Source organism: Ascaphus truei, chromosome 4 (assembly GCF_040206685.1).
Source record: "Ascaphus truei isolate aAscTru1 chromosome 4, aAscTru1.hap1, whole genome shotgun sequence".
NCBI classification, from domain to species: domain Eukaryota; kingdom Metazoa; phylum Chordata; class Amphibia; order Anura; family Ascaphidae; genus Ascaphus; species Ascaphus truei.
Genome location: NC_134486.1, coordinates 77,668,862 through 77,690,484, shown reverse-complemented (window position 1 = coordinate 77,690,484; position 21,623 = coordinate 77,668,862). Strand labels below are relative to the sequence as shown.

General features: G+C 39.1%; 1 protein-coding gene across 2 annotated transcripts in view; it reads left to right on the top strand.

The window, feature by feature from the left end:
* The window catches only part of KIF16B (kinesin family member 16B), a 318,925-nt gene extending 302,815 nt beyond the window's left edge, over positions 1-16,110 (top strand). For both annotated transcript variants that reach the window (XM_075596069.1, XM_075596068.1), the window contains one exon: positions 15,336-16,110. In XM_075596069.1, coding sequence (XP_075452184.1) covers positions 15,336-15,494 — 159 coding nt within the window. In that variant the 3' untranslated portion in view covers positions 15,495-16,110. The remainder of the gene's footprint in view (positions 1-15,335) is intronic.
* The last annotated feature ends 5,513 nt before the right edge of the window (positions 16,111-21,623 follow it).

Genomic DNA, 21,623 nt, shown 5'->3' with positions numbered 1-21,623 from the left:
TATTAAAGTTTCTCTATTTCAATATGAAACTCACCAGCCCTTTTATCCCCTGTACACAATTTTCCAACTCTCTGTCCATGAAATGTCTGTAAATTGACTGTTTAACCCTGTTCTTTTAATGTAACCATGTATTGTTATAACTGTGCCCAGGACATACTTGAAAATGAGGTTACTCAATGTATTACTTCCTGGTAAAACATTTTTAAATATAAAAATGAACTGAAGTAGTAGCTGATTCTTGGCTGATTGGAGGGTGACAACCTCCTACCTAATTGTAGCTCACCCCCTCCCACATTTAAATGGTTATGGGCTCACTCCATAGCATCTTCCACTCAGGGGAACTTGCTGGCTTGCAGTATGGTTGTGACAACTCTAATACAGAGTGCCTTTCCTGGTAATGTACAGGTTATTAAAAGCTTCAATCAGACTTAGAACTTTGCAACTAATATTGACAGATTTACTATAAATCATTCTTCCTGTTACTACACAGGTTATTAAGAATTTATATTAGCGTTAGGGACCCCTGAATTGTGGTCTGCCGTGCAGTTGGCTCAGGGGCTTACAACAATTTTGGCCAAAAATGTTAAACTAAAAGACCATTTTACTCGATATTTATACATATATATTTAGGCACTGTACCGTGTATGAGTTTCACTGGATGTGCTAAAAACTGAGCTCTGTCTGTGTTTTATGTTCTGTCTCTGATTTAAAATATATATTGCCATGCTCAGTAGCACTCCTCTGTGACACTCATATGCTTATATATATGTTGTGGTTATTTTGGGGGTTCAATAGGAGCTTGTTGGGTGTCCAGTATGTTTTACAGGAAAAACATAACTGTTAATGAAATGAAAATACTTATTCTAGTCAAAGTTACTCTATGAAATAAAACTGAATACACGTCTTCAGACCGTTATATAAATTATTCTATGTATCTATGCAAGAGCTATAAAGAATGCAGTGCATTAAATAACACACTTGTGAACTTCAGGGTACATGTTTGTCATCTTAGTCCTTAATGAAGTCTTAGATCACCTCATAATCCCTGTTATTTATGGGGCACTATTTTCTACTACTAACATAGAAATTAATATTTTATAAAATACGTGCTTTTGTACTATAGCTAAATTAAGTTTTAAGAAGAGAAATCTGCCTTCAAATAATAAGTTTAGTTAATTTAAATCACCTGCTATCGCCATTGAAGAATGTAAAAGTCTTGATGCCAGATAACTGAAATGTTAAGTTTAATGGCTAAATTGATTTGAGTTTAATCCAAAAGAACTTTTAAAGTACAAAAGATTAATCATCAATCCATATCGGCATCCTGTGAAAAGAACTTTTCACCTTGACATTCTTTCCTGCTGGCACATAAATGTGTGAAGTTTATAGCAAAAAAATAAAAATAAAAGGCATAATGTACGTTAATAATGCAGGTACTTTATTGTATCTTTAAACCAGCATATATACCCATGCAATTTGACTAAAGTTAAAGCCCATTCAACGTGATTAATGTTTCAGCCAATAGCAAGCTTTCAATGAGTGTCAAACAGCTAATTACTTGTGACTTGTTCACAAGGCAGCGGAAACCAGGCTTTCAGAATTGTTGTGTACAATTTGACATACATGCTTTGTTGCATATATAGTGCATTCATTTTAATTCCAAACCATTTTCCCTAAGAATAGACTAATGTACATTGATTTGATTACTGTTACATACCTACATTTTTTAGAGTGCCACTAGACAGGGTTTTATGATGGCTCCTGGGCAATCACATGACACCGACTGACGCTCAGATCCCGGAAACAGGTGTAGAGGGCTCAAGTTCCATTTTGAATGGGCCGGCCTGACAGCCCGATCCTCTCTCTAAAATGAGCACATGCTTATGACGTACCTAATACGTCATACGGGTCAGTGGCGTTCTAGGGCCAATGCTGGACTACGTATGTCATTCGGGCACGGCAGTGATATGTAGGATCAAATTACTATTAATTGAGCTAATAACTGTGACTTGTTTAAAATCAAGTGAGTAATACCTTTTTGGAAAAAACAGTCACATATATACATATTTTAACTGTTTTTAAAAGTTGTACTTGCAATGTTTGTAAACAAGATCTTACATTTTTGTTTTTTTGTTGGCCTTCTCTATTCTTTTCTCGAGTATTGCTACCTTCCCCAATTGTCACCATTTGAGAGACAAAAAGCATGTAGAAATCGAAAGCCTAATCAATTAAAGGTCCCCATTTAAAAAATCAAAGGAACAATGACACATTTTCCAAAAATATTTCAAAATACTTGTCTGATGATTTTTTTTAAAGAGGATATAAATCATCTAGTTTAAACTTAATGAATATCACTTGTCATTAATTCAGTTAGTCCCAAAAAGTGAAATAACCTTTAATAAGAAGCCTAACATTTATAAATAAGAAGAGGTAATTTTCTTGAGAAGCACTATATTATCATGTTAATATATTTGAGGATTATCACAGATTGTCTGCAATAGATCCTATGATTATAATATATAATTATACGGTAACTGTATGTGACCTCTAGAATAATACACAAATGTATATATACACTGGAAGCATTTATTTTGTACTTCTAAGGAGAAAATCTAATTATCACCCACTTTACAAAGTATATCAAGGCTTATCCAGATAGAAAAATAAATGTGTAGATTTTTAAGCAATAAACCTAGGGATTATTTTTTGCCAAGTCTCATATTAAATGAATGGACAAATAACAGGAAGTTAACATTTACTGTTACAAATGTAGATATTTTGTACTGCATGTTTGCTTGAAACTTACATTTTTATTTCAGCTAAGTATTCATGCACCTTATAAAAGCAACAACATGCACTAGCGGTATTATTTATTTTCTTTTTTTGGTTGTCTGCCAAGTACAATAAATATGAACTGGTGTTTTTTTTTTTGTTTTGTTTTTTTTTGTGTAGTTTTTTTTTTTTTTAATCCTAGTTTTTTTAAGACAAATAAAATGGTTACCGGCAGCATCATTGCTGGTAAGGGAAACCTAGGTATTTCTTGTGTGTTGACACTCAAGGAGGTGGTAGGGCTAACAAAATGACTAATGATTTACTGTAGCTACAGTAGATGAGAGGAATGGCCAAGTGTGACAACAAGTGCAGAATCATGCAGACAGAATACAGGATTAATGGCACTATAGTGTCGACCACTATTGAGGAAAGGGACCTAGGAGTCATTATTTTAGGTGATTTAAAAGTAAGAAAGCAATGGGGAAAGCAAGCAGGATGTTGGGTAGTATAGGGAATGGTACGTGTGTCAGCAGCAGGAAGAGACCGGTAGCTACTTTCTACTTCATTTGTAAGACCTCACCTGTGTTCAGTTCTGAAGACCATAAATAAATGAGTGTGTGCAAACAATGGCAACCAAAAGGGTTCACATTGTCCACATAATAAGGAAAGACTAAAAGATATGACCATGTACAGTGTGGTGAAGAGAGAGGAGATATGGTTGGAACTTTCAAATATACAATACCAATGGTTTAAAAAAAGTACAGGAGAGCGGCTCATTTAAGACTGTGTATTGCTGGAAATAGAGTCCATGATTTGAAGCTGGAGGGTGGTAGGCTCAGGGGGAATGGGAGGAAGTACTATTTCACTGAATGGGTAATGGATTCTTAAAAGTTGCTGGAGCTGTTAGAGGCTAATACAGTAAAGTAAGGTAATTAAAAAATGCTTGGGATATACATAAGGCAATTTGTATTTTGTATATTTGCAAAAGAACATTTCATACTACTGTATTAGAGTGAAAAGAGGTACAGTACTTGTCTGCTTCAAAGCTGTATGTATATCATATATTTGTAGATATAGAACGAAATGACAAAGTTAACTTTGATAATGGGTATTAGATTGGTATGCAAAAGACCATAGATCTAATACAAGAGTCTTGCTTTTGATTAATTTATCTAGTCCACTATTTCTCCAAAATTAACCTATTATGGGATCAATTTTATATTCTCCAAAGGGGCTTTTTGGGATGCTTCAGAGTGTCAAATTTACCCCTATATGTGAATCACAGAACCCCTTAACCACAATTCTTCCAGCATAAATACAAAGTTACAGGAACTATACTGTGAATCAGGGGTGGGCCACACCCGGCCTGTGGCCCACCCAGGTAGGGACCTGGCCCCTATCGGTGTGCGAGCCCACCCAGGTGGAAGTTAGGACCAACCGAAAGTCAGACCCAACTTCCGTCATCACCACCTGGGTGGGCTCAAGCCGCACTGCTGTCTCCTCCGCCGCAGAGCTACTGCCACCGCTGCCTCCACCACCCGCAACACAGGTAGGGACCGGGCGAGAGTGAGGTGAGGGAGAAGGCTATTGGTAGAGAGGGGAGAGTGAGTGAGAAAGGGAGGCAGAGTGAGGGAAGAGGGGAGCTTTGGTAAACTTCGTGGGCTACAGATTTAATGTAGATTCTACATTGTGTGTGGCCCGTGAAGCTTCAAATCTTGTCAAGTGGCCCTCCAACCCAAATAATTTCCCACCCCTGTTATAAATGCATTGTAATTCCACCCATGATTGTAATTGTTTTGATAGTGTGCAAGAGGAAGCTGAGATGCAAATGGTAAAAGCTGGGTTTCGTTTACTTCATAAAAATGTTAACTGTAACCAGTAAGTGGCACACGCTGCTTTGAACTTGCAAATAGGGTTCACTTAATGTGATAGTGAATCATCATAAAAGATGCATAAATACTTAGCGGAAAATGTTTTTCTTAAGTTTCAAGCAAACATACAGTACAAAATATCTACCTTTGTAACTGTAAATGTTAACTTCCTGTTATCTGTCCATTAAGTTAATATGGGATTTGAGTTCTTAGGATCACAGTATCCGATATAGAGGACAGAACCCGGCCTGCAGTAAGTCACTATACAACCTCCGAAGAACAACCCAAATTATCAGTGTGGTATTGCTATTTAGAATCGGTTCCGATAAAGAGAAACTACAAGGATTGCATCTCTGGATATGAAAATACACATATTACGGGGGGGGTTGAGGGGGAGGTTAATATACCAAAGCATCCTATGTCACGTAGCTTAAGGAAATTAAATTAGATCTGAAAGCACTGATGAGTGCCTTTCCAAAATCAAGAATCAATAACAGGTTAGCTTAGTGCTAGAAAGGCTCATCTATGACTGCATGCTCTGCTTCCTCTCTTCCCTTCTTAACGATTTGAATGACTCCCCTCTCATTCTACTTCCCTCACTAAACCCCTAATGATCTCTATTGCAAAGTCACAAGGTCAGATAGGCTGCCTGTCAGCTGTCTCCTTCTGTCTGCCTGTATTACTAAATATGCCCTTATTGTTCTCCTGCCTCTTATACTTCTCACATAACTAAATAACCACCACAACCTTTTGAACCATTAGCAGAAATATTATGTCTATATATTTCACAGAGAAAAATGCAATACGATGGAGCAAAACTGCCATTTTTACAGAGCTCCATTCTACTATTTAGCTGCCAGGGAGCTTTCCACAGCCTAGTTCTACGAATTATCTACATTCTACATACTGTAAGATTCCTTTGTTTTCATGTCTTTTTATGAAAGATGTGTTGGGACTATTAAGGCTGCAAACCAAGTACAAATTGAAAGCAACTGGATTTTATTTCTTTGATTTAGTCTGGTGCTGCAACAATAATAAGTTGTGCCTCCGTTTTACACCTGGGAGACACCAATACATCAAAGTGAAAAGCTAGCTTAATAACGTGCATGTATTTCATCCTCAACAAGAAAATATTTCGGCTTCAACCGTTAATCTCTGTCTGCTAAATATTTGCTGCCACTTTACTTTCAACTAATCACTTCTGTCATAGGTCTTCATTCATTTTGCAATGTCTGCTACCCCCACCCCTCCCCACACTAAATATAGTGTAGCGGGGTACCCCATGGCTACTATTCTACCCAATGGTCTGGCAGTAAACCCTGGTATTTACAGGCTTGCCAGTAGTTGGTATGGAGTTTTCCCCTTCACCTTTGATATTGCACTTGAGTGAGAGCAGGGGGTGGTACATCCTGTTGTAGCTGGGACAACGGGGCGTCGGCCTTCAAGCTGTACTTAAGGGCAGGACCGCTCTAAATTTGGAGGTTGTTCCTTCCCTCTGAGGAAAGTGTGTCACACGTCTGGGAGCATGAGATTGGGGCTTACCCATGTGCTCTTCCCTGCGGGGAGGAGTGAATGTGATCATACCTCTGCCTCCGCTAGGGAGGTGGGGAAGAGTTAGGATGGCTGCTGGTTCCCTTGGCCTGTAGTGATGGTCCAGGTACCATCTACAGTAATAGCTGAGAGCAAAGAGACTGTATCCGGCAGAAGACTGTTGAGTAGCTATGTGTTACTGCAAAGACTGTAGTAATAAACCGTTCCTGTTTACAATATACCTCCGGCCTGGTGTGTGATCTAACTGGGGGGAGAGTACAAGTTCTACCATGGGAGATCATCTCCATACATCCCTGGAGCCTACGGCAGATGGAGGCGCTGCACTGCTAAGTATTATCTGGGTTATGTAACCCAGAAACTTGATCCTGTGTCCCAAAGTCATCGACTCAGCCCTCTTGTTACCAGCATGCATGCACCACCAGGGGCTGTAATGGCCCCTATCTGCAATTGGGGGGGTGGGGGGGAACACTGTTACAATAGGATAACTTTGGGCTTTAAAGTACACAAATATAATCTACCCTTTCTGCTTTTAGCAACTCTCACTCCCTGTAAAGGAAATTCAATTGGCATTTTATGTTGCATCCTCAAAACATAAATCTGACCCTGATGAAGATCTTCATGAGTCTGCAACTAATGTTATAAAAATGTGGGTACTTTTGTTTAGCTATGGTGTGTGTCCAGAATCTTTTGCAATTTTTGGAACAGGGTCTTAGTCTTTTCCTTCATGTATGCAACCTCCAATGCCTATTCTTACATTTTGAAACTGTTTTGCTAATGATTTGACTTAATACTGTAGAGCTGTTCATCCGTACTTCATCGCAATTTTTTTTCCATCATCCTTTGTCTGGAGCCAGTTAGTACAGTGCACCAGTTTTCCTCAACCTACAGAATATTACAGACAATTGTGTCCATGCAAGGTTGCCTATTTACTTCTTCTTTCACTTGCATCCCACACACTTGTATTAACGTTCATTATTGTTTCACTTCCAAATTCATTGTAGGTTCAAAGTGAGAATATTCACACTCACTGTACATACATCAGCTAAACGATACTTAAAGATCAAACCTCAATACTGTACTGTGACATTTTTACGAGCAGCGTAATTTTCTTTTGCATAGCTCCATAACTGTGTAGAAAAGAGGATTCTAGCACAATTAAGAAAGTAAAGGTAAAGCTTTTGCACTTGAATTTAAAATAATTGCCAGAGAAAGTTTGACTTGTACGTCCACTGTATTACAAATCCATTATATGTTGCAACGCATAACTCCAGTCCAATATACAGTATATCTGTGCTGTTGGGAGTACGGCATAAAACATAAAATGCATATTTTTAAATGTTTTTCACTTACACCTGTTTCCATAAAATTGTTATTCCATTGTATGTTGTCAGGTATCTAGGTCTTTTTTCACACTATGCAAACCATAAGAGGCTTATACTGCATAGGTATGGAAAGCACATTAAACATTCAGTACACTTTATTTCTCATATTATACAATGTTTAAGACAATACCAAATGTCTCAGGACCTGTATAATGCAAAAATGTATTGGATATCTTGTATTTTATAGCAACATTTCAGTGCCTTTGGAATACAGCAGAGACTGCGACTATACTAACACAAACCAGTGGCAATCACCAAAAAGACCCAGGTACATGCTGGATACATGCCTTAAACTAGACCCAGCATATCTGCATTGATTAATGGCCTATCAGATTAACAGCGGGGGTCCCTGGCAGTCCCATTCAAACGGAATGGGACTGCCAGGGACCCTTGCTGTGTTAATCCTATAGGTCATTAGTCAATGCAGAAATGCCTTAAACTTGCCTTAAACTAGCCAGGTTACACCCAGCACATACCCAGAATGTAACTGGGATAGTTTAAGGCAAGCTTTAGAATAATCGTGGTCTTGTCTGTATTTGCCCCAGGGTGTGGCAAAATCTTGAACTTTAACTTTACTTTCATTTATAAATACCAACTCTTACTTAAACATCCATTCAGTATTTCATTGAACGCTTCAATTTTTGTAGTACATTAAGCTTCTTCCTCCATTGTATTTTTTGAGAAACTGTATTGATTACTGTGTACACATCTTGGCATTAGCAAATGCCCATATTTACATTTTACCTAATGCTTTTGAAACTTAGTAAAAAACACAGCAGTTTCTAAAATTTTAATGAGAATTTAGCAACGCCTAATAGTGTGGGGTGCTCAAAATATAAAAACAAATTGGTGCTCTCCAAAGTAGATGTTACCAATTTGTATTGAATAAGGACTATTGGATTACTATATTTTGGATTTTTCTGAGTTTTCTTAATTTGCTAGTGACTCCTTTTTTTTAAATCTTTTGTAGGCCTCCTATAAACCCCCAAATTACATACTGTATAAAGGTCTGCTCTGTTGGCTTTCCTTTTCAGTACTGATGCATTTACCTTCCTGTCAATGTCAGTTACCCTAACCTACCTTTAATTGCCAAGTGCTCTGTCCAGTTTCCTGATAAAGTTATTCGTGCTGTATACACCTGTTGTCTCAGTCCTACACCGCTTATATTAAAAGATTTTGGAGGTAGTGAATCCCGATTTTACAATGTCACAACCATTTAAGAATAAAGGGGTCTGTCAAACTGCTTGCAAGCACGAAGATATCCAGGCACTCCAGTGATCTTTGTGAAATGTAAAATTTATTATTAAATAAGGTTCAACGTTTTGGTCCCACCTCAGACCTTTGTCAAACTGGTTGACCAACAGAAGCTGAAAGCAACATTCCCAGCTAATTATATTTTCCTACCCAACGGATTCAGGAGTAACAAGCCCAGGATAAAAAGGCTGCCCCCTGAAAAAATTGGGGAAACGATATGGTCACCAGGGTCAGTGCTTACTCCGGAAGTCAATATTGGTGACCCCATGTTTGTAGACCGCCGCCATATTTGTTATTTTTACTGTATTAAAACTGGCTCAAAAATACTACAAATATCTCCTGAAAAATATCTCTAGTTAAGGTAAGATTTTAAAAAAATGAACAGGTGGGATCTCTGCTTTAAGATATATTAAAGTACTAAAATGTAACATAAGCTACTGCAAATATTTTGTGTTCCATCACACAATATCATGAGCTTAGAAATTTCACAACTGTGCAGTTTTACACAGTGGTTTCAAGGAATCTGCAGCTGAAAATGACAAAGATTCTAGTCCATCCCAGCAATATGTTTTTATAAAGCAAATTTATCAGTCCTCCTCCAATTTTCGATTTGGCCAAAGGATTTTGAGGATGATTCATGTCAAACACTTTGGTAGCTGTTTGCCAAGGCCATTCCAAAGAATGACAAGCTGTCACTTCTGGCTCAGAAATGCATGGTAAATTCAATTCCTTTGTTGTCATTTGTGAATAGGTTTTGACATGACTTGTATTGATTTGTGCGCTAGAGGATTCATTTCCATCACCAGCCGGGCATGTTTAGATATTTATTGCAGTCTTTTACTTTAAAAAGCAAATTTTCTAAGATGTGCAGCCACAGTAATTCATATTCATTCTTTATGAATGTGGGATATGACTTTTTATTTTATTGGCTTTACAGAAATGTTTTAAATAGCACTACTGATCACTACTGCATTTTCATAATATTATGGAGGCAATTAACGAATGACAAATATGGATATATTCAATTGTGTGTGTGTGTGTGTGTGTGTGTGTGTGTGTGTGTGTGTGTGTGTGTGTGTGTGTGTGTGTGTGTGTGTGTGTGTGTGTGTGTCATATCATGATTACGGAAATCTGGATTCCCCTATATTTATGTAATATTTATTTATTTTGCCTGGAACGAAACAAAGTAAAAGCTTGTCTTCTCCGATCTGTTCAGATCTCCTGGCATTTTTCACTCCTTATGAAGCAACCACTCTCTTCCCTTCCCGCCATTCTGTGGTGGTGTCAGCAGGGAAAGGGAGGGTTGGAATGTGTGAGGCAAGGAGGGGAAGAGGGAGGGCAGAGACAGACACAGAGTACACAGTGGCGAGAAAAAGTTTGTGAATCCAAATGATAATTATGGAAATTCCATAGTTTTCCCATGATAACCTTCTTGAATCAAAATTTAAAAAAAGTATTTTCTTAAATATCCAATAGAGTTTATATTAACCAATTCCTTGTCCTTTGAAACAATGATGTATGAATTAGAAACACAATAAGTAATTCAGAGTCAGGGTATGTGCAAAAGTAAGTGAAATCTTGGTTTTATTTGCTAAATTAAAGGGGATAATTAGAATCAGGTGTTTAAATAATTAGGTAGATCTTCAGGGGTGCAATTGGGAGGCCCAACCCTATATAAAGATCACAAACTTTCAGAGTTTGGTCTTCACCATACAGGTATGTGGAAAAACATCATGCCACGATCAAAGTAAATCTCTGAGGACCTCATAAAAACAGTTATTGATGTTCATCAGTACAGAATTGGTTACAAAATAATTTCTAAGGATTTGGGGCTCCACCAATCCACTTTCAGAAATATAGTCTACATATAGAGAAAGTTCAAAACCACACTCGCTCTACCCAGCAGCAGTGCTGCCAAAATCTCTCCAAGAACAAACGGCAAATCATCCAGGAATTCACAAAGAACCCCCAGACAAACATCCAAGGATCTGCAGGACACTCGCCTTGGCTAATGAGTGTTCATGACTCAACGATCTGAACAAGAATGGTATTCATGGAAGAATAGCCAGGAGGAAACCACTGCTCTCTAAAAAGAACATTGCTGCCCATCAGAAGTTTGTCAAAGAGCACATAGATGATTCACAAGACTTCTGGAACAATGTTCTCTGGACAGACAAGTCAAAGGTAGAACTTTTTGGCCTCAATGAGAAACGTTCTTTTTGGCGAAAATCAAACACTGCGTTCGACCAAAAGAACGTCATCCCACGCGTCAAGCATGGTGGTGGGAGTCTGATGGTTTAGGGCTGGTCTGCTGCCTCAGGACTTGGATGGCTTGCCATCATTAACACATGCATGAATTCTGCACTGTATCAAGATCAATGTTGGTCCATCCATCTGTGAGCTGAAGCAAAAGTAGTAGGCCATGCAGCAAGACAATGATCCTAAACATACAAGCTGATCTACAAAAGAATGGCTGCAGAAGAAGAAATTCTGCATTTTAAAATGGCCTAGTGGATAATGAATGTTGAATCATTTGTGGATAAATAAATGTTGAAAAGGTATCATGTTTTTGGATCATTTGTTTGATCAGGTTATCGCCATCTATTATTAGGACTTAGACTAAGATCTAATAACAGTTTAGGTTTGGATTTTTAATAGGTTCACGAACGTGTGTGTGTGTGTGTGTGTGTGTGTGTGTGTGTGTGTATATATGTATATATATGTATATGTATGTATATATAGCAACTGTAAATATTATATATATATATATATGTGTGTGTGTGTGTGTATATGTATATGTAAATATTCCTGTATATTCATTTGCATGTCTTAGACAGGTCTGCAACCCTGTCTTTAACCATTATCACCCAGCAAACAGCACTTCCACTGCAGCAAGGGATTCTGGGAAATGACATGCAAATGAGCACACAGTGCCACTTTTTATCTCATGCTCACATTACATGAGCAACCCTTAGCCAATGCATGCTGCTTTAAACACAGCTTTTAAGCAAGGACTTGGGAGATGCAAAGTCAGTTAACCCACTCACAGACATGTTTCAACCTTTATGGGTATCATCAGTGTGAGGCTGGCTTGCTGACATTTGCTCAAATGAGATAAGAGTAGGTAATCATATATGTATATATATATATATATATATATATATATATATATATATATATATATGTATATATATGTATGTATGTATATATATGTATGCATATGTATGTGTGTGTATATATATATATATATATATATATGTGTGTGTGTGTGTGTGTGTGAAATAAAAATAAACAGATGGCACACACATATGTGGTAAAAAGGTGCTTGTCCCATACAGATAATGTATAGATAGGTTCCTTACCGAGTAGATCCAGGATCCCAAGATCACAAGGCAAGAAGGAGACAGCACACTCAAAGGTACAAAAAGCAGCGTGTATTCAGTAGAAAAACCGGCACATAAACCCGACGTTTCGGTCCTTGACACAGGACCTTTCTCAAGGGAGTATACTGTATGTGTGTGTGTATATATAATATATATATATATATATATATATATGAATATGAATGTGTGTGTATATATATTATATATATATATATATATATATATATATATATATATATCAAATAAAAAGATCACTTGTGAGCACATTCACATGTCTTAGGCAGGTCTGCAACCCTGCCTTTCACCATTATCACCCAGCATACAGCCTACATTCCACTGCAGCAAGGGATTCTGGGAAATGACATGCAAATGAGCACACAATGTGTCACCTTTTGTCTGAAAATCCATTGTTACATGGAGCCCATATAAGCTAATGCTTGCTGTTCACATGGGAATCAGATGCAAAGCCAGAGAAACCATTCACAGACATGTCAACGTTAATGGTATAATCAGTGGGAAGTTGGTTGTACTGCTGGCTTTGCATATATATATATATATATATATATATATATATATATATATATATATATATATATATATATATATATATATATATATATATATATATATATATATATATATATATATATATATATATATGTGTGTGTGTGTATATATTGCAAATGATAATAATTGTCTAGAACAGGGGTGCACAAAATTTTCTGGAGGGGGGCATGGCGCTTTCAGAGGCCCTGCGCTCTTTCCCAAAGCATTTAAATTAGATGCCGGGGGGAGCGGGCGAGGCCTCTATGCCTCACTTACCTTGTCATTCGTTGTGATGTCAGATGATGCCAGACAAAAGATGAGGAGCAGGCGGAGGGGGCGAAAATGAAAAAGTTGGATAAGGCAGCGTTCCTTTACAGATAATGTGAGCAATACGGGAAAGCAATTCCACCCATGTCCTGTTGCGAGGACATGCAACTGCAGCTCTCTCCCACCCAATTTGTAAATCGATTCTGTCATAAGGCACAATAATAGAAGAGATGTGATAACAAGCACTGTATTAGAAAAATGGTAGTAGTTTTATTGCCCATTTTAAAGTATACTGTGCTGGGAAGGACTATGAATTAAGAGAGGTTATTTGCTTTAAATGGAATGTGCCTCAATGGAGTTTTCCGTTTGTTTGTTTTGCAGCAACCGGCAACAAGTAGGATGAGTTGTGAAAACACCTTTTCTCTCACCCTTTATCGACTAACCAGGATGTTCTCAAATATTTCCTATTTTTTTTTTTATGCCAAGCATAATACCAGCACGTGATGCATCAATTAATCTCACCATACTGGGCCCTTATTGTGGCTCAGCTCTACTTGCTTTCACTCTAGATGCAATTTGGTTTTCAGTTCTCATTTTTTCAAATTAAATGATGTAGTCGGACGACTAATAATTCAGATAACGTTAAGAAAACATAAAGAAAATACCCACTACTTTTATTTGTATTTTATTTGGTGTTTCGTTTCATAAAACTGATACTTGCAAGCACTGTTTGACCTGAGATGTTTGAGTGACTTGCAGTAGGATTTAGTTTTAAATTAAAACCAAAATGATTTAAAGAAGATTAGTTTAAGGGAGGTAGTTGTTAGATATCACTTGACATTGCATAGTTATTTATCTATTGCACTTTGGCAGCTTTTCCATGGAGTCTACCTATGTGGGTTGGAGGCTTCTGTGGAGTCTCAGATTGTTGGTCCATCCCAATATATTTTCTAAATTTATGAAATTATGTTTGAGGGGATCAGGGCAGGATAGAACGGCTAGAGCAGACCAATTCTTTTAATGATCAGCACAGTGGGGCCTCGGAATATACCGTAACACAGATCAGTTGGACTACTTGGGTAGTTAATTGTCAGAAAGATAGAGAGGGCAATCTGCTGCCATAACAAGAACCGAGTAGCGTGCGGACTCCCAGGTGCTCAGGAACTACATATATCTGGTATGTAGATTGTTGAGGGGGAATGAACCAGCGTTCTTGGCACCAATTACAAAGGGGAGGATGGAGAGTCGTGAAATATTATATTCGTTTATCAGACTCCATCTTTGCTGAAAAGTTATGTTAGGTTGTAAAATCAAAGCAGGATGTAATTCATCTGCAGAAGGATTTGGATAAACTGTAAGCAGGTAATTGGCATGTGAGATTTAAGGTAATGTATTTGGAAAGAACATATATGTATGTTACCCAAACGCTAAACAGGACAACATTTAATAAATCTTTGATGGATAAGAATTTAGGACTGCTTGTAGACAGCAGACTTAAAAATAGTACTCAATGTTCGTCAGTAGCTACAAATGTTAAGACAGTGATATAATGCATAAAACGCGATATAGAGGAACAAGAGATAATGTTGCCCTTACAAGAAAAGACCATTTAAATTAGTATTGTTTACATTAGAACATAGGCAACTAAGAGGATATGGATATATATATATATATATATATATATATATATATATATATATATATATATATGACACACCCCACACCTAAAAGATTTTCATAAGACCTTTACTGTCCCGTCTAAGACCTCTTGTGATGAAGGGGGTAGTAGTGTCAGGCCCAACATGAACAGAACCCACCCCCTCTCCTATTCAGGGCAACAGCTCTATTATTGTGTTAAACCAGATGCTGGATATTCACACCTTTATCTTGCTCTCCCCGGCCTCTCTCCCTCCTTCACCCTCTCTCACTTAATGGGTCTGGAGGGAGCCAAAATCCTCTATCTCATCTACTTGAAGTGTGAGAATTTTACTAGAATTCCAGCAAGTTGTCAAAATTGCACATTTGAGCCGTTTTGGCCATATTGGGCGGATCTGCCTAGCCGGAAAGAAACCGCTTCTAAAAAACTTTTATCGCACGATTTGGAAATGTGAGATGGGCTTACAGACTGCGAGACCCTGCATTTCCAAGTGAAAAGAGATCTTTCCACATGGAAATGCACTTATCACAGCTACTGTACTACGGTAGAATATCCTCCATAGATGTAAATGTGCATGCATTTTAATGGACTTTAGATCACTAACTCAACATAATTTATTCTTCTTCAATTTGTTTTGTTATATCTTTCCTAGAAATACCTGAAAGACTTTTTCTTTGTGTTGCTGAAGTCCCCAACATCTCCGCTGCATATTGACAAGGTTGGTCTAACACTTTCAAAACACACAATCTGTGAATTCTCACCATTCTTCAAGAAAGGAGTTTTTGATTACAGCAGCCATGGTACTGGCTAAGTGCCTTTAACAGAAGAAATCAAGAGTGCCTTTCTGTATGTATGGACTGTGAATAAAAAGAACACTGTCAACTGAATGAAGAAATGAATCCTCCTTCCTTGGATATCATTATCAATGTTTATTTTAAGAAAATTGTATCATTTTGTCGTTATGATGAAGTGATGGATTAAGCACTACGCTAGCTTCTGATGTTCTAAATATTTGAACACAGACATTACGGAGACTTTCTGTAAAACACATCCACTGTGTTCTAGATGAGATCAAGTCCCAGAAGCAGGTTTGAAGCTCTTTTGTTCTGTTTGAATAATCTCAAGAAGTCAATTTACGGGGATGTGAATCTAAAATGTTTTCATGTGTGTTAGGATAACCAATGCATCTTTTCTTGTGTTGAAATGTGTCAAGGTAATTTGTAAAGAGTTTGTTTTACACACGATGTTGACAATAAATGTAAAATGTATATTCATTTTCAGCATAGTATTGTATACAAATGTTCTGTGTTCCCTAAAAAAAAAATGCCTCTAAAAACTGTGTATGTATAATTTTCGAGAGAGAATTTAAAAGGTTTGATTGTCATTTCATCTTTTCACTTTCATAAAATCATGGTTGGAAAATCAAACGTTTTGCTTGGTAAAACAAATCTAAAAATAATAGTCTACTTTCAAATATGTAATCCATTATATACAGTAGTCTGACTGCATTTCACTATTATGCTTATAAGCAAAACACCGCTTTAAATCAATGACCTAGAGCTCTGCATTATCAATCGTATCTAAAGTCTATTTAAGAGTAGGTTTTATATTACCCAGGACTGATTTAAGCAATACACTGCACTTTTTAAGTTTATGTATGTCAGCTTTTCAGTACAGAGCCTACACGTCAATGTCACTGAAGAGTATGGATCTGTTATCTGTTGTATATTGGTTTACTGTGTAATAAAAGCATACATTAAACATCCAATTAACAAAGCACTAAAAGGTGCTTTTTAACTACAGTCTATCTATTGAAGAATGAATATAAGTAATGCTGTCTAAAATGCGCTGGTTGTATTTAAGCACATTTAGAGTTCCATAGTTAAAGCTAGCTAAATATATAAAGCTGAAGTTAAATTGGTATGCACTAATTTTATATGGGTTTTTTTTTGTTTTGTTTTTTAACTCCTACTCTCTCATAAATTAAGATACCAGTTGAATGATGTAAAAGAATTGTAGATTATAATACTTATTAGGAGGTGATGATGCACAACAGCTCCAAATTGTTTGCTGTGCAAACTGAATATCATTTGCAAACTGTATTTTTTTCCTCATGTTTGGCCTGGATATACTTGTTTCCATACAAATATGATTAAGCTATAAAAAAAAAAATACTGTAAAAAGCCCTTTTTGGGGGCAATATTGAAAATGAAGAAACTACAGTAACTTCAATGCCATATTGGCCTGTATGAATTATTGTAATGGTGTACAGCAAAAATATGCTTCAATATAATTGAGCTTGCTAAATTCAGAAATGCAAATGTTTAAAAGAAATACAAGTAAAAAAATTAAAATAAAACCTGGATATAACATTTAGTGATACGGTCTGTTAATGATTTCAGCTGTAAAGCACATCAAGTAAAGGTAGCCAGAAAAGTGGTTGATGTATTTATATTAAAATAATGGTAGCACTAGCCATGTACCCTGAACTCTGGACATATGCATAAAACCTTTGATGCAAAAACATTTAATATCTCTGCTTGATATTTTTTGGGAACACAATAAAATCTAACTAGAACAAAATTGATTCACATTTTGAGTTCTTATTGTCTGTATTGGCAAATACTACTTTCTTATGATGACAGTGATTTTTCTAATTGCAAAGCTAAATAATCAATCACAGTGTAATATCGCACAGACGACACTACGTTTCTAAATTATAATTGAAAATGTAATCCATTGTGAAGAGGATTCTGTGTTTCGACATCACGTACTGTACATGAAAAAACGTTCACGCACGTTTTCGTTATGCAAGATGTATCCATTTTAGTGCCACTATGTTGTATACTTTTCTATCTCTTAAGCGTTTTGAGACATGTAGAAAGACCATGATCATTAAATGCTTTACGGGGGTCATTCTATATAGTCAAACAGCCACTTCAGACAATATAGAATGAGGCCCTTAGTATGATACCTCAAATTGTAAACATCAACAAATCATGCACTGAGCTGTAAAATAGCTAAGATTTCCCAATTTATAATGTGTAAAAAGTCACTTGTGCAAAGTTTACTTACTATACATATGGAATGCCTGTATACTTTGTGTGCACATACTGTTAGGTCCGGAAATAATTGGACACTGATACAAGTTTTGTTATTTCGGCTGTGTACCAAAATAAATTCAAGTTACAGTTAAATAATGAATATGGGCTTAAAGTGAAGTCTATCCGCTTTAATTTGAGGGTATTCACATCCAAATTGGAGGAAGGGTTTAGGAATTACATCTCTTTAATATGTAGCCCCCTCTTTTTCAAGGGACCAAAAGTAATTGGACAATTGACTCATAAGCTGTTTCATGGACATGAGTGGGCTATTTCTTCGTTATTTCATCATCAATTAAGCAGGTAAAAGGTCTGGAGTTGATTCCAGGTGTGGCATTCGCATTTGGAAGCTGTTGCTGTGACGACACAGAGAGAGAGACACCTACACAGAGAGAGAGACACCTACACAGAGAGAGAGACACCTACACAGAGAGAGAGACACCTACACAGAGAGAGAGACACCTACACAGAGAGAGAGACACCTACACAGAGAGAGAGACACCTACACAGAGAGAGAGACACCTACACAGAGAGAGAGACACCTACACAGAGAGAGAGACACCTACACAGAGAGAGAGACACAGAGAGAGAGACAGACACAGAGAGAGAGACACAGACACAGAGAGAGAGACACAGACACAGAGAGAGAGACACAGACACAGAGAGAGAGACACAGACACAGAGAGAGAGACACAGACACAGAGAGAGAGACACCGACACAGAGAGAGAGACACCGACACAGAGAGAGAGACACCGACACAGAGAGAGAGACACCTACACAGAGAGAGAGACACCTACACAGAGAGAGAGACACCTACACAGAGAGAGAGACACCTACACAGAGAGAGAGACACCTACACAGAGAGAGAGACACCTACACAGAGAGAGAGACACCTACACAGAGAGAGAGACACCTACACAGAGAGAGAGACACCTACACAGAGAGAGAGACACCTACACAGAGAGAGAGACACCTACACAGAGAGAGAGACACCTACACAGAGAGAGAGACACCTACACAGAGAGAGAGACACAGACACAGAGAGAGAGACACCTACACAGAGAGAGAGACACCTACACAGAGAGAGAGACACCTACACAGAGAGAGAGACACCTACACAGAGAGAGAGACACCTACACAGAGAGAGAGACACCTACACAGAGAGAGACACAGACACAGAGAGAGACACAGACACAGAGAGAGACACAGACACAGAGAGAGAGACACAGACACAGAGAGAGAGACACAGACACAGAGAGAGAGACACAGACACAGAGAGAGAGACACAGACACAGAGAGAGAGACACAGAGAGAGAGACACAGACACAGAGAGAGAGACACAGACACAGAGAGAGAGACACAGACACAGAGAGAGAGACACCGACACAGAGAGAGAGACACAGACACAGAGAGAGAGACACCGACACAGAGAGAGAGACACCGACACAGAGAGAGAGACACCGACACAGAGAGAGAGACACCGACACAGAGAGAGAGACACCGACACAGAGAGAGAGACACCGACACAGAGAGAGAGACACCGACACAGAGAGAGAGACACCGACACAGAGAGAGAGACACCGACACAGAGAGAGAGACACCGACACAGAGAGAGAGACACAGAGAGAGAGAGAGACACAGACAGAGAGAGAGAGACACACAGACAGAGAGAGAGAGAGACACACAGAGAGAGAGAGAGAGAGACAGACACAGAGAGAGAGACAGAGACAGAGAGAGAGAGACACACAGAGAGACAGACACACAGAGAGAGAGACAGACACACAGAGAGAGAGAGACACAGACACACAGGCACAGAGAGAGAGAGAGAGAGAGGGACACAGACACAGAGAGAGAGACACAGACACACAGAGAGAGAGACACAGACACAGAGAGAGACAGACACAGAGAGAGAGAGACAGACACAGAGAGAGAGAGACAGACACAGAGAGAGAGACACAGACACAGAGAGAGAGACACAGACACAGAGAGAGAGAGAGACACAGAGAGAGACACAGAGAGAGAGAGACACAGACACAGAGAGAGAGAGACACAGACACAGAGAGAGAGAGACACAGACACAGAGAGAGAGACACAGACACAGAGAGAGAGACACAGAGAGAGAGACACAGACACAGAGAGAGAGACACAGACACAGAGAGAGAGACACAGAGAGAGAGACACAGACACACAGAGAGAGAGACACACAGAGAGAGAGACACACAGACACAGAAAGAGAGAGACACACAGAGAGAGAGAGACACAGACAGAGAGAGAGAGACACACACAGACACACAGAGAGAGAGACACACAGAAACACAGAGAGAGACACACACAGACACACAGAGAGAGAGACAGCCACAGACACACACAGAGAGAGAGAGAGACAGACACAGACACACACAGAGAGAGAGACAGACACAGACACACAGAGAGAGAGACAGACACAGACACACAGAGAGAGAGAGAGACACACAGACAGAGAGAGAGAGAGACACAGAGAGAGATAGAGACACAGACAGAGAGACAGACACAGACAGAGAGACAGACACAGACAGAGAGAGAGAGACAGAGAGAGAGACACAGACACACACACAGAGAGAGAGAGAGAGAGAGAGAGAGAGAGAGAGAGACAGACACACAGGCACAGAGAGAGAGAGACACAGACACAGAGAGAGAGAGAGACACAGACACAGAGAGAGAGACACAGACACAGAGAGAGAGACACAGAGAGAGAGACACAGACACACAGAGAGAGAGACACAGAGAGAGGGTGAGAGAGAGACAGACACAGAGAGAGACAGACACAGAGAGAGACAGACACAGAGAGAGACAGACACAGAGAGAGACAGACACAGAGAGAGACAGACACAGAGAGAGACAGACACAGAGAGAGACACAGAGAGAGAGAGAGACAGACACAGAGAGAGAGACAGACACAGAGAGAGACACAGACACAGAGAGAGACACAGACACAGAGAGAGACACAGACACAGAGAGAGACACAGACACAGAGAGAGACACAGACACAGAGAGAGACACAGACACAGAGAGAGACACAGACACAGAGAGAGAGACAGACACAGAGAGAGACACAGAGAGAGACAGAGAGAGAGACACAGACACAGAGAGAGAGAGACACAGAGAGAGAGAGAGACAGACACAGAGAGAGACACAGACACAGAGAGAGACACAGACACAGAGAGAGACACAGACACAGAGAGAGACACAGACACAGAGAGAGACACAGACACAGAGAGAGACACAGACACAGAGAGAGACACAGACACAGAGAGAGACACACAGACACAGAGAGAGAGACACACAGACACAGAGAGAGAGACACACAGACACAGAGAGAGAGACACACAGACACACAGAGAGAAAGACACGTAGACACACAGAGAGAGAGACAGACACAGACACACAGAGAGAGAGACAGACACAGAGAGAGAGAGAGACAGACACAGACACACAGAGAGAGAGAGAGACACAGACAGAGAGAGAGACACAGACACACACACAGAGAGAGAGACACAGACACACACAGAGAGAGAGAGAGACACAGACACACACAGAGAGAGAGAGAGACACAGACACACAGAGAGAGAGAGAGACACACAGGCACAGAGAGAGAGACACAGAGAGAGAGAGAGAGAGAGAGAGAGAGAGACAGACACACAGGCACAGAGAGAGAGACACACAGACACAGAGAGAGAGAGAGACACAGACACAGAGAGAGAGACACACAGAGACACAGACACACAGAGAGAGAGAGAGAGACAGAGAGAGAGACACACACAGAGACAGAGAGAGAGAGAGATTGACACACACAGAGAGA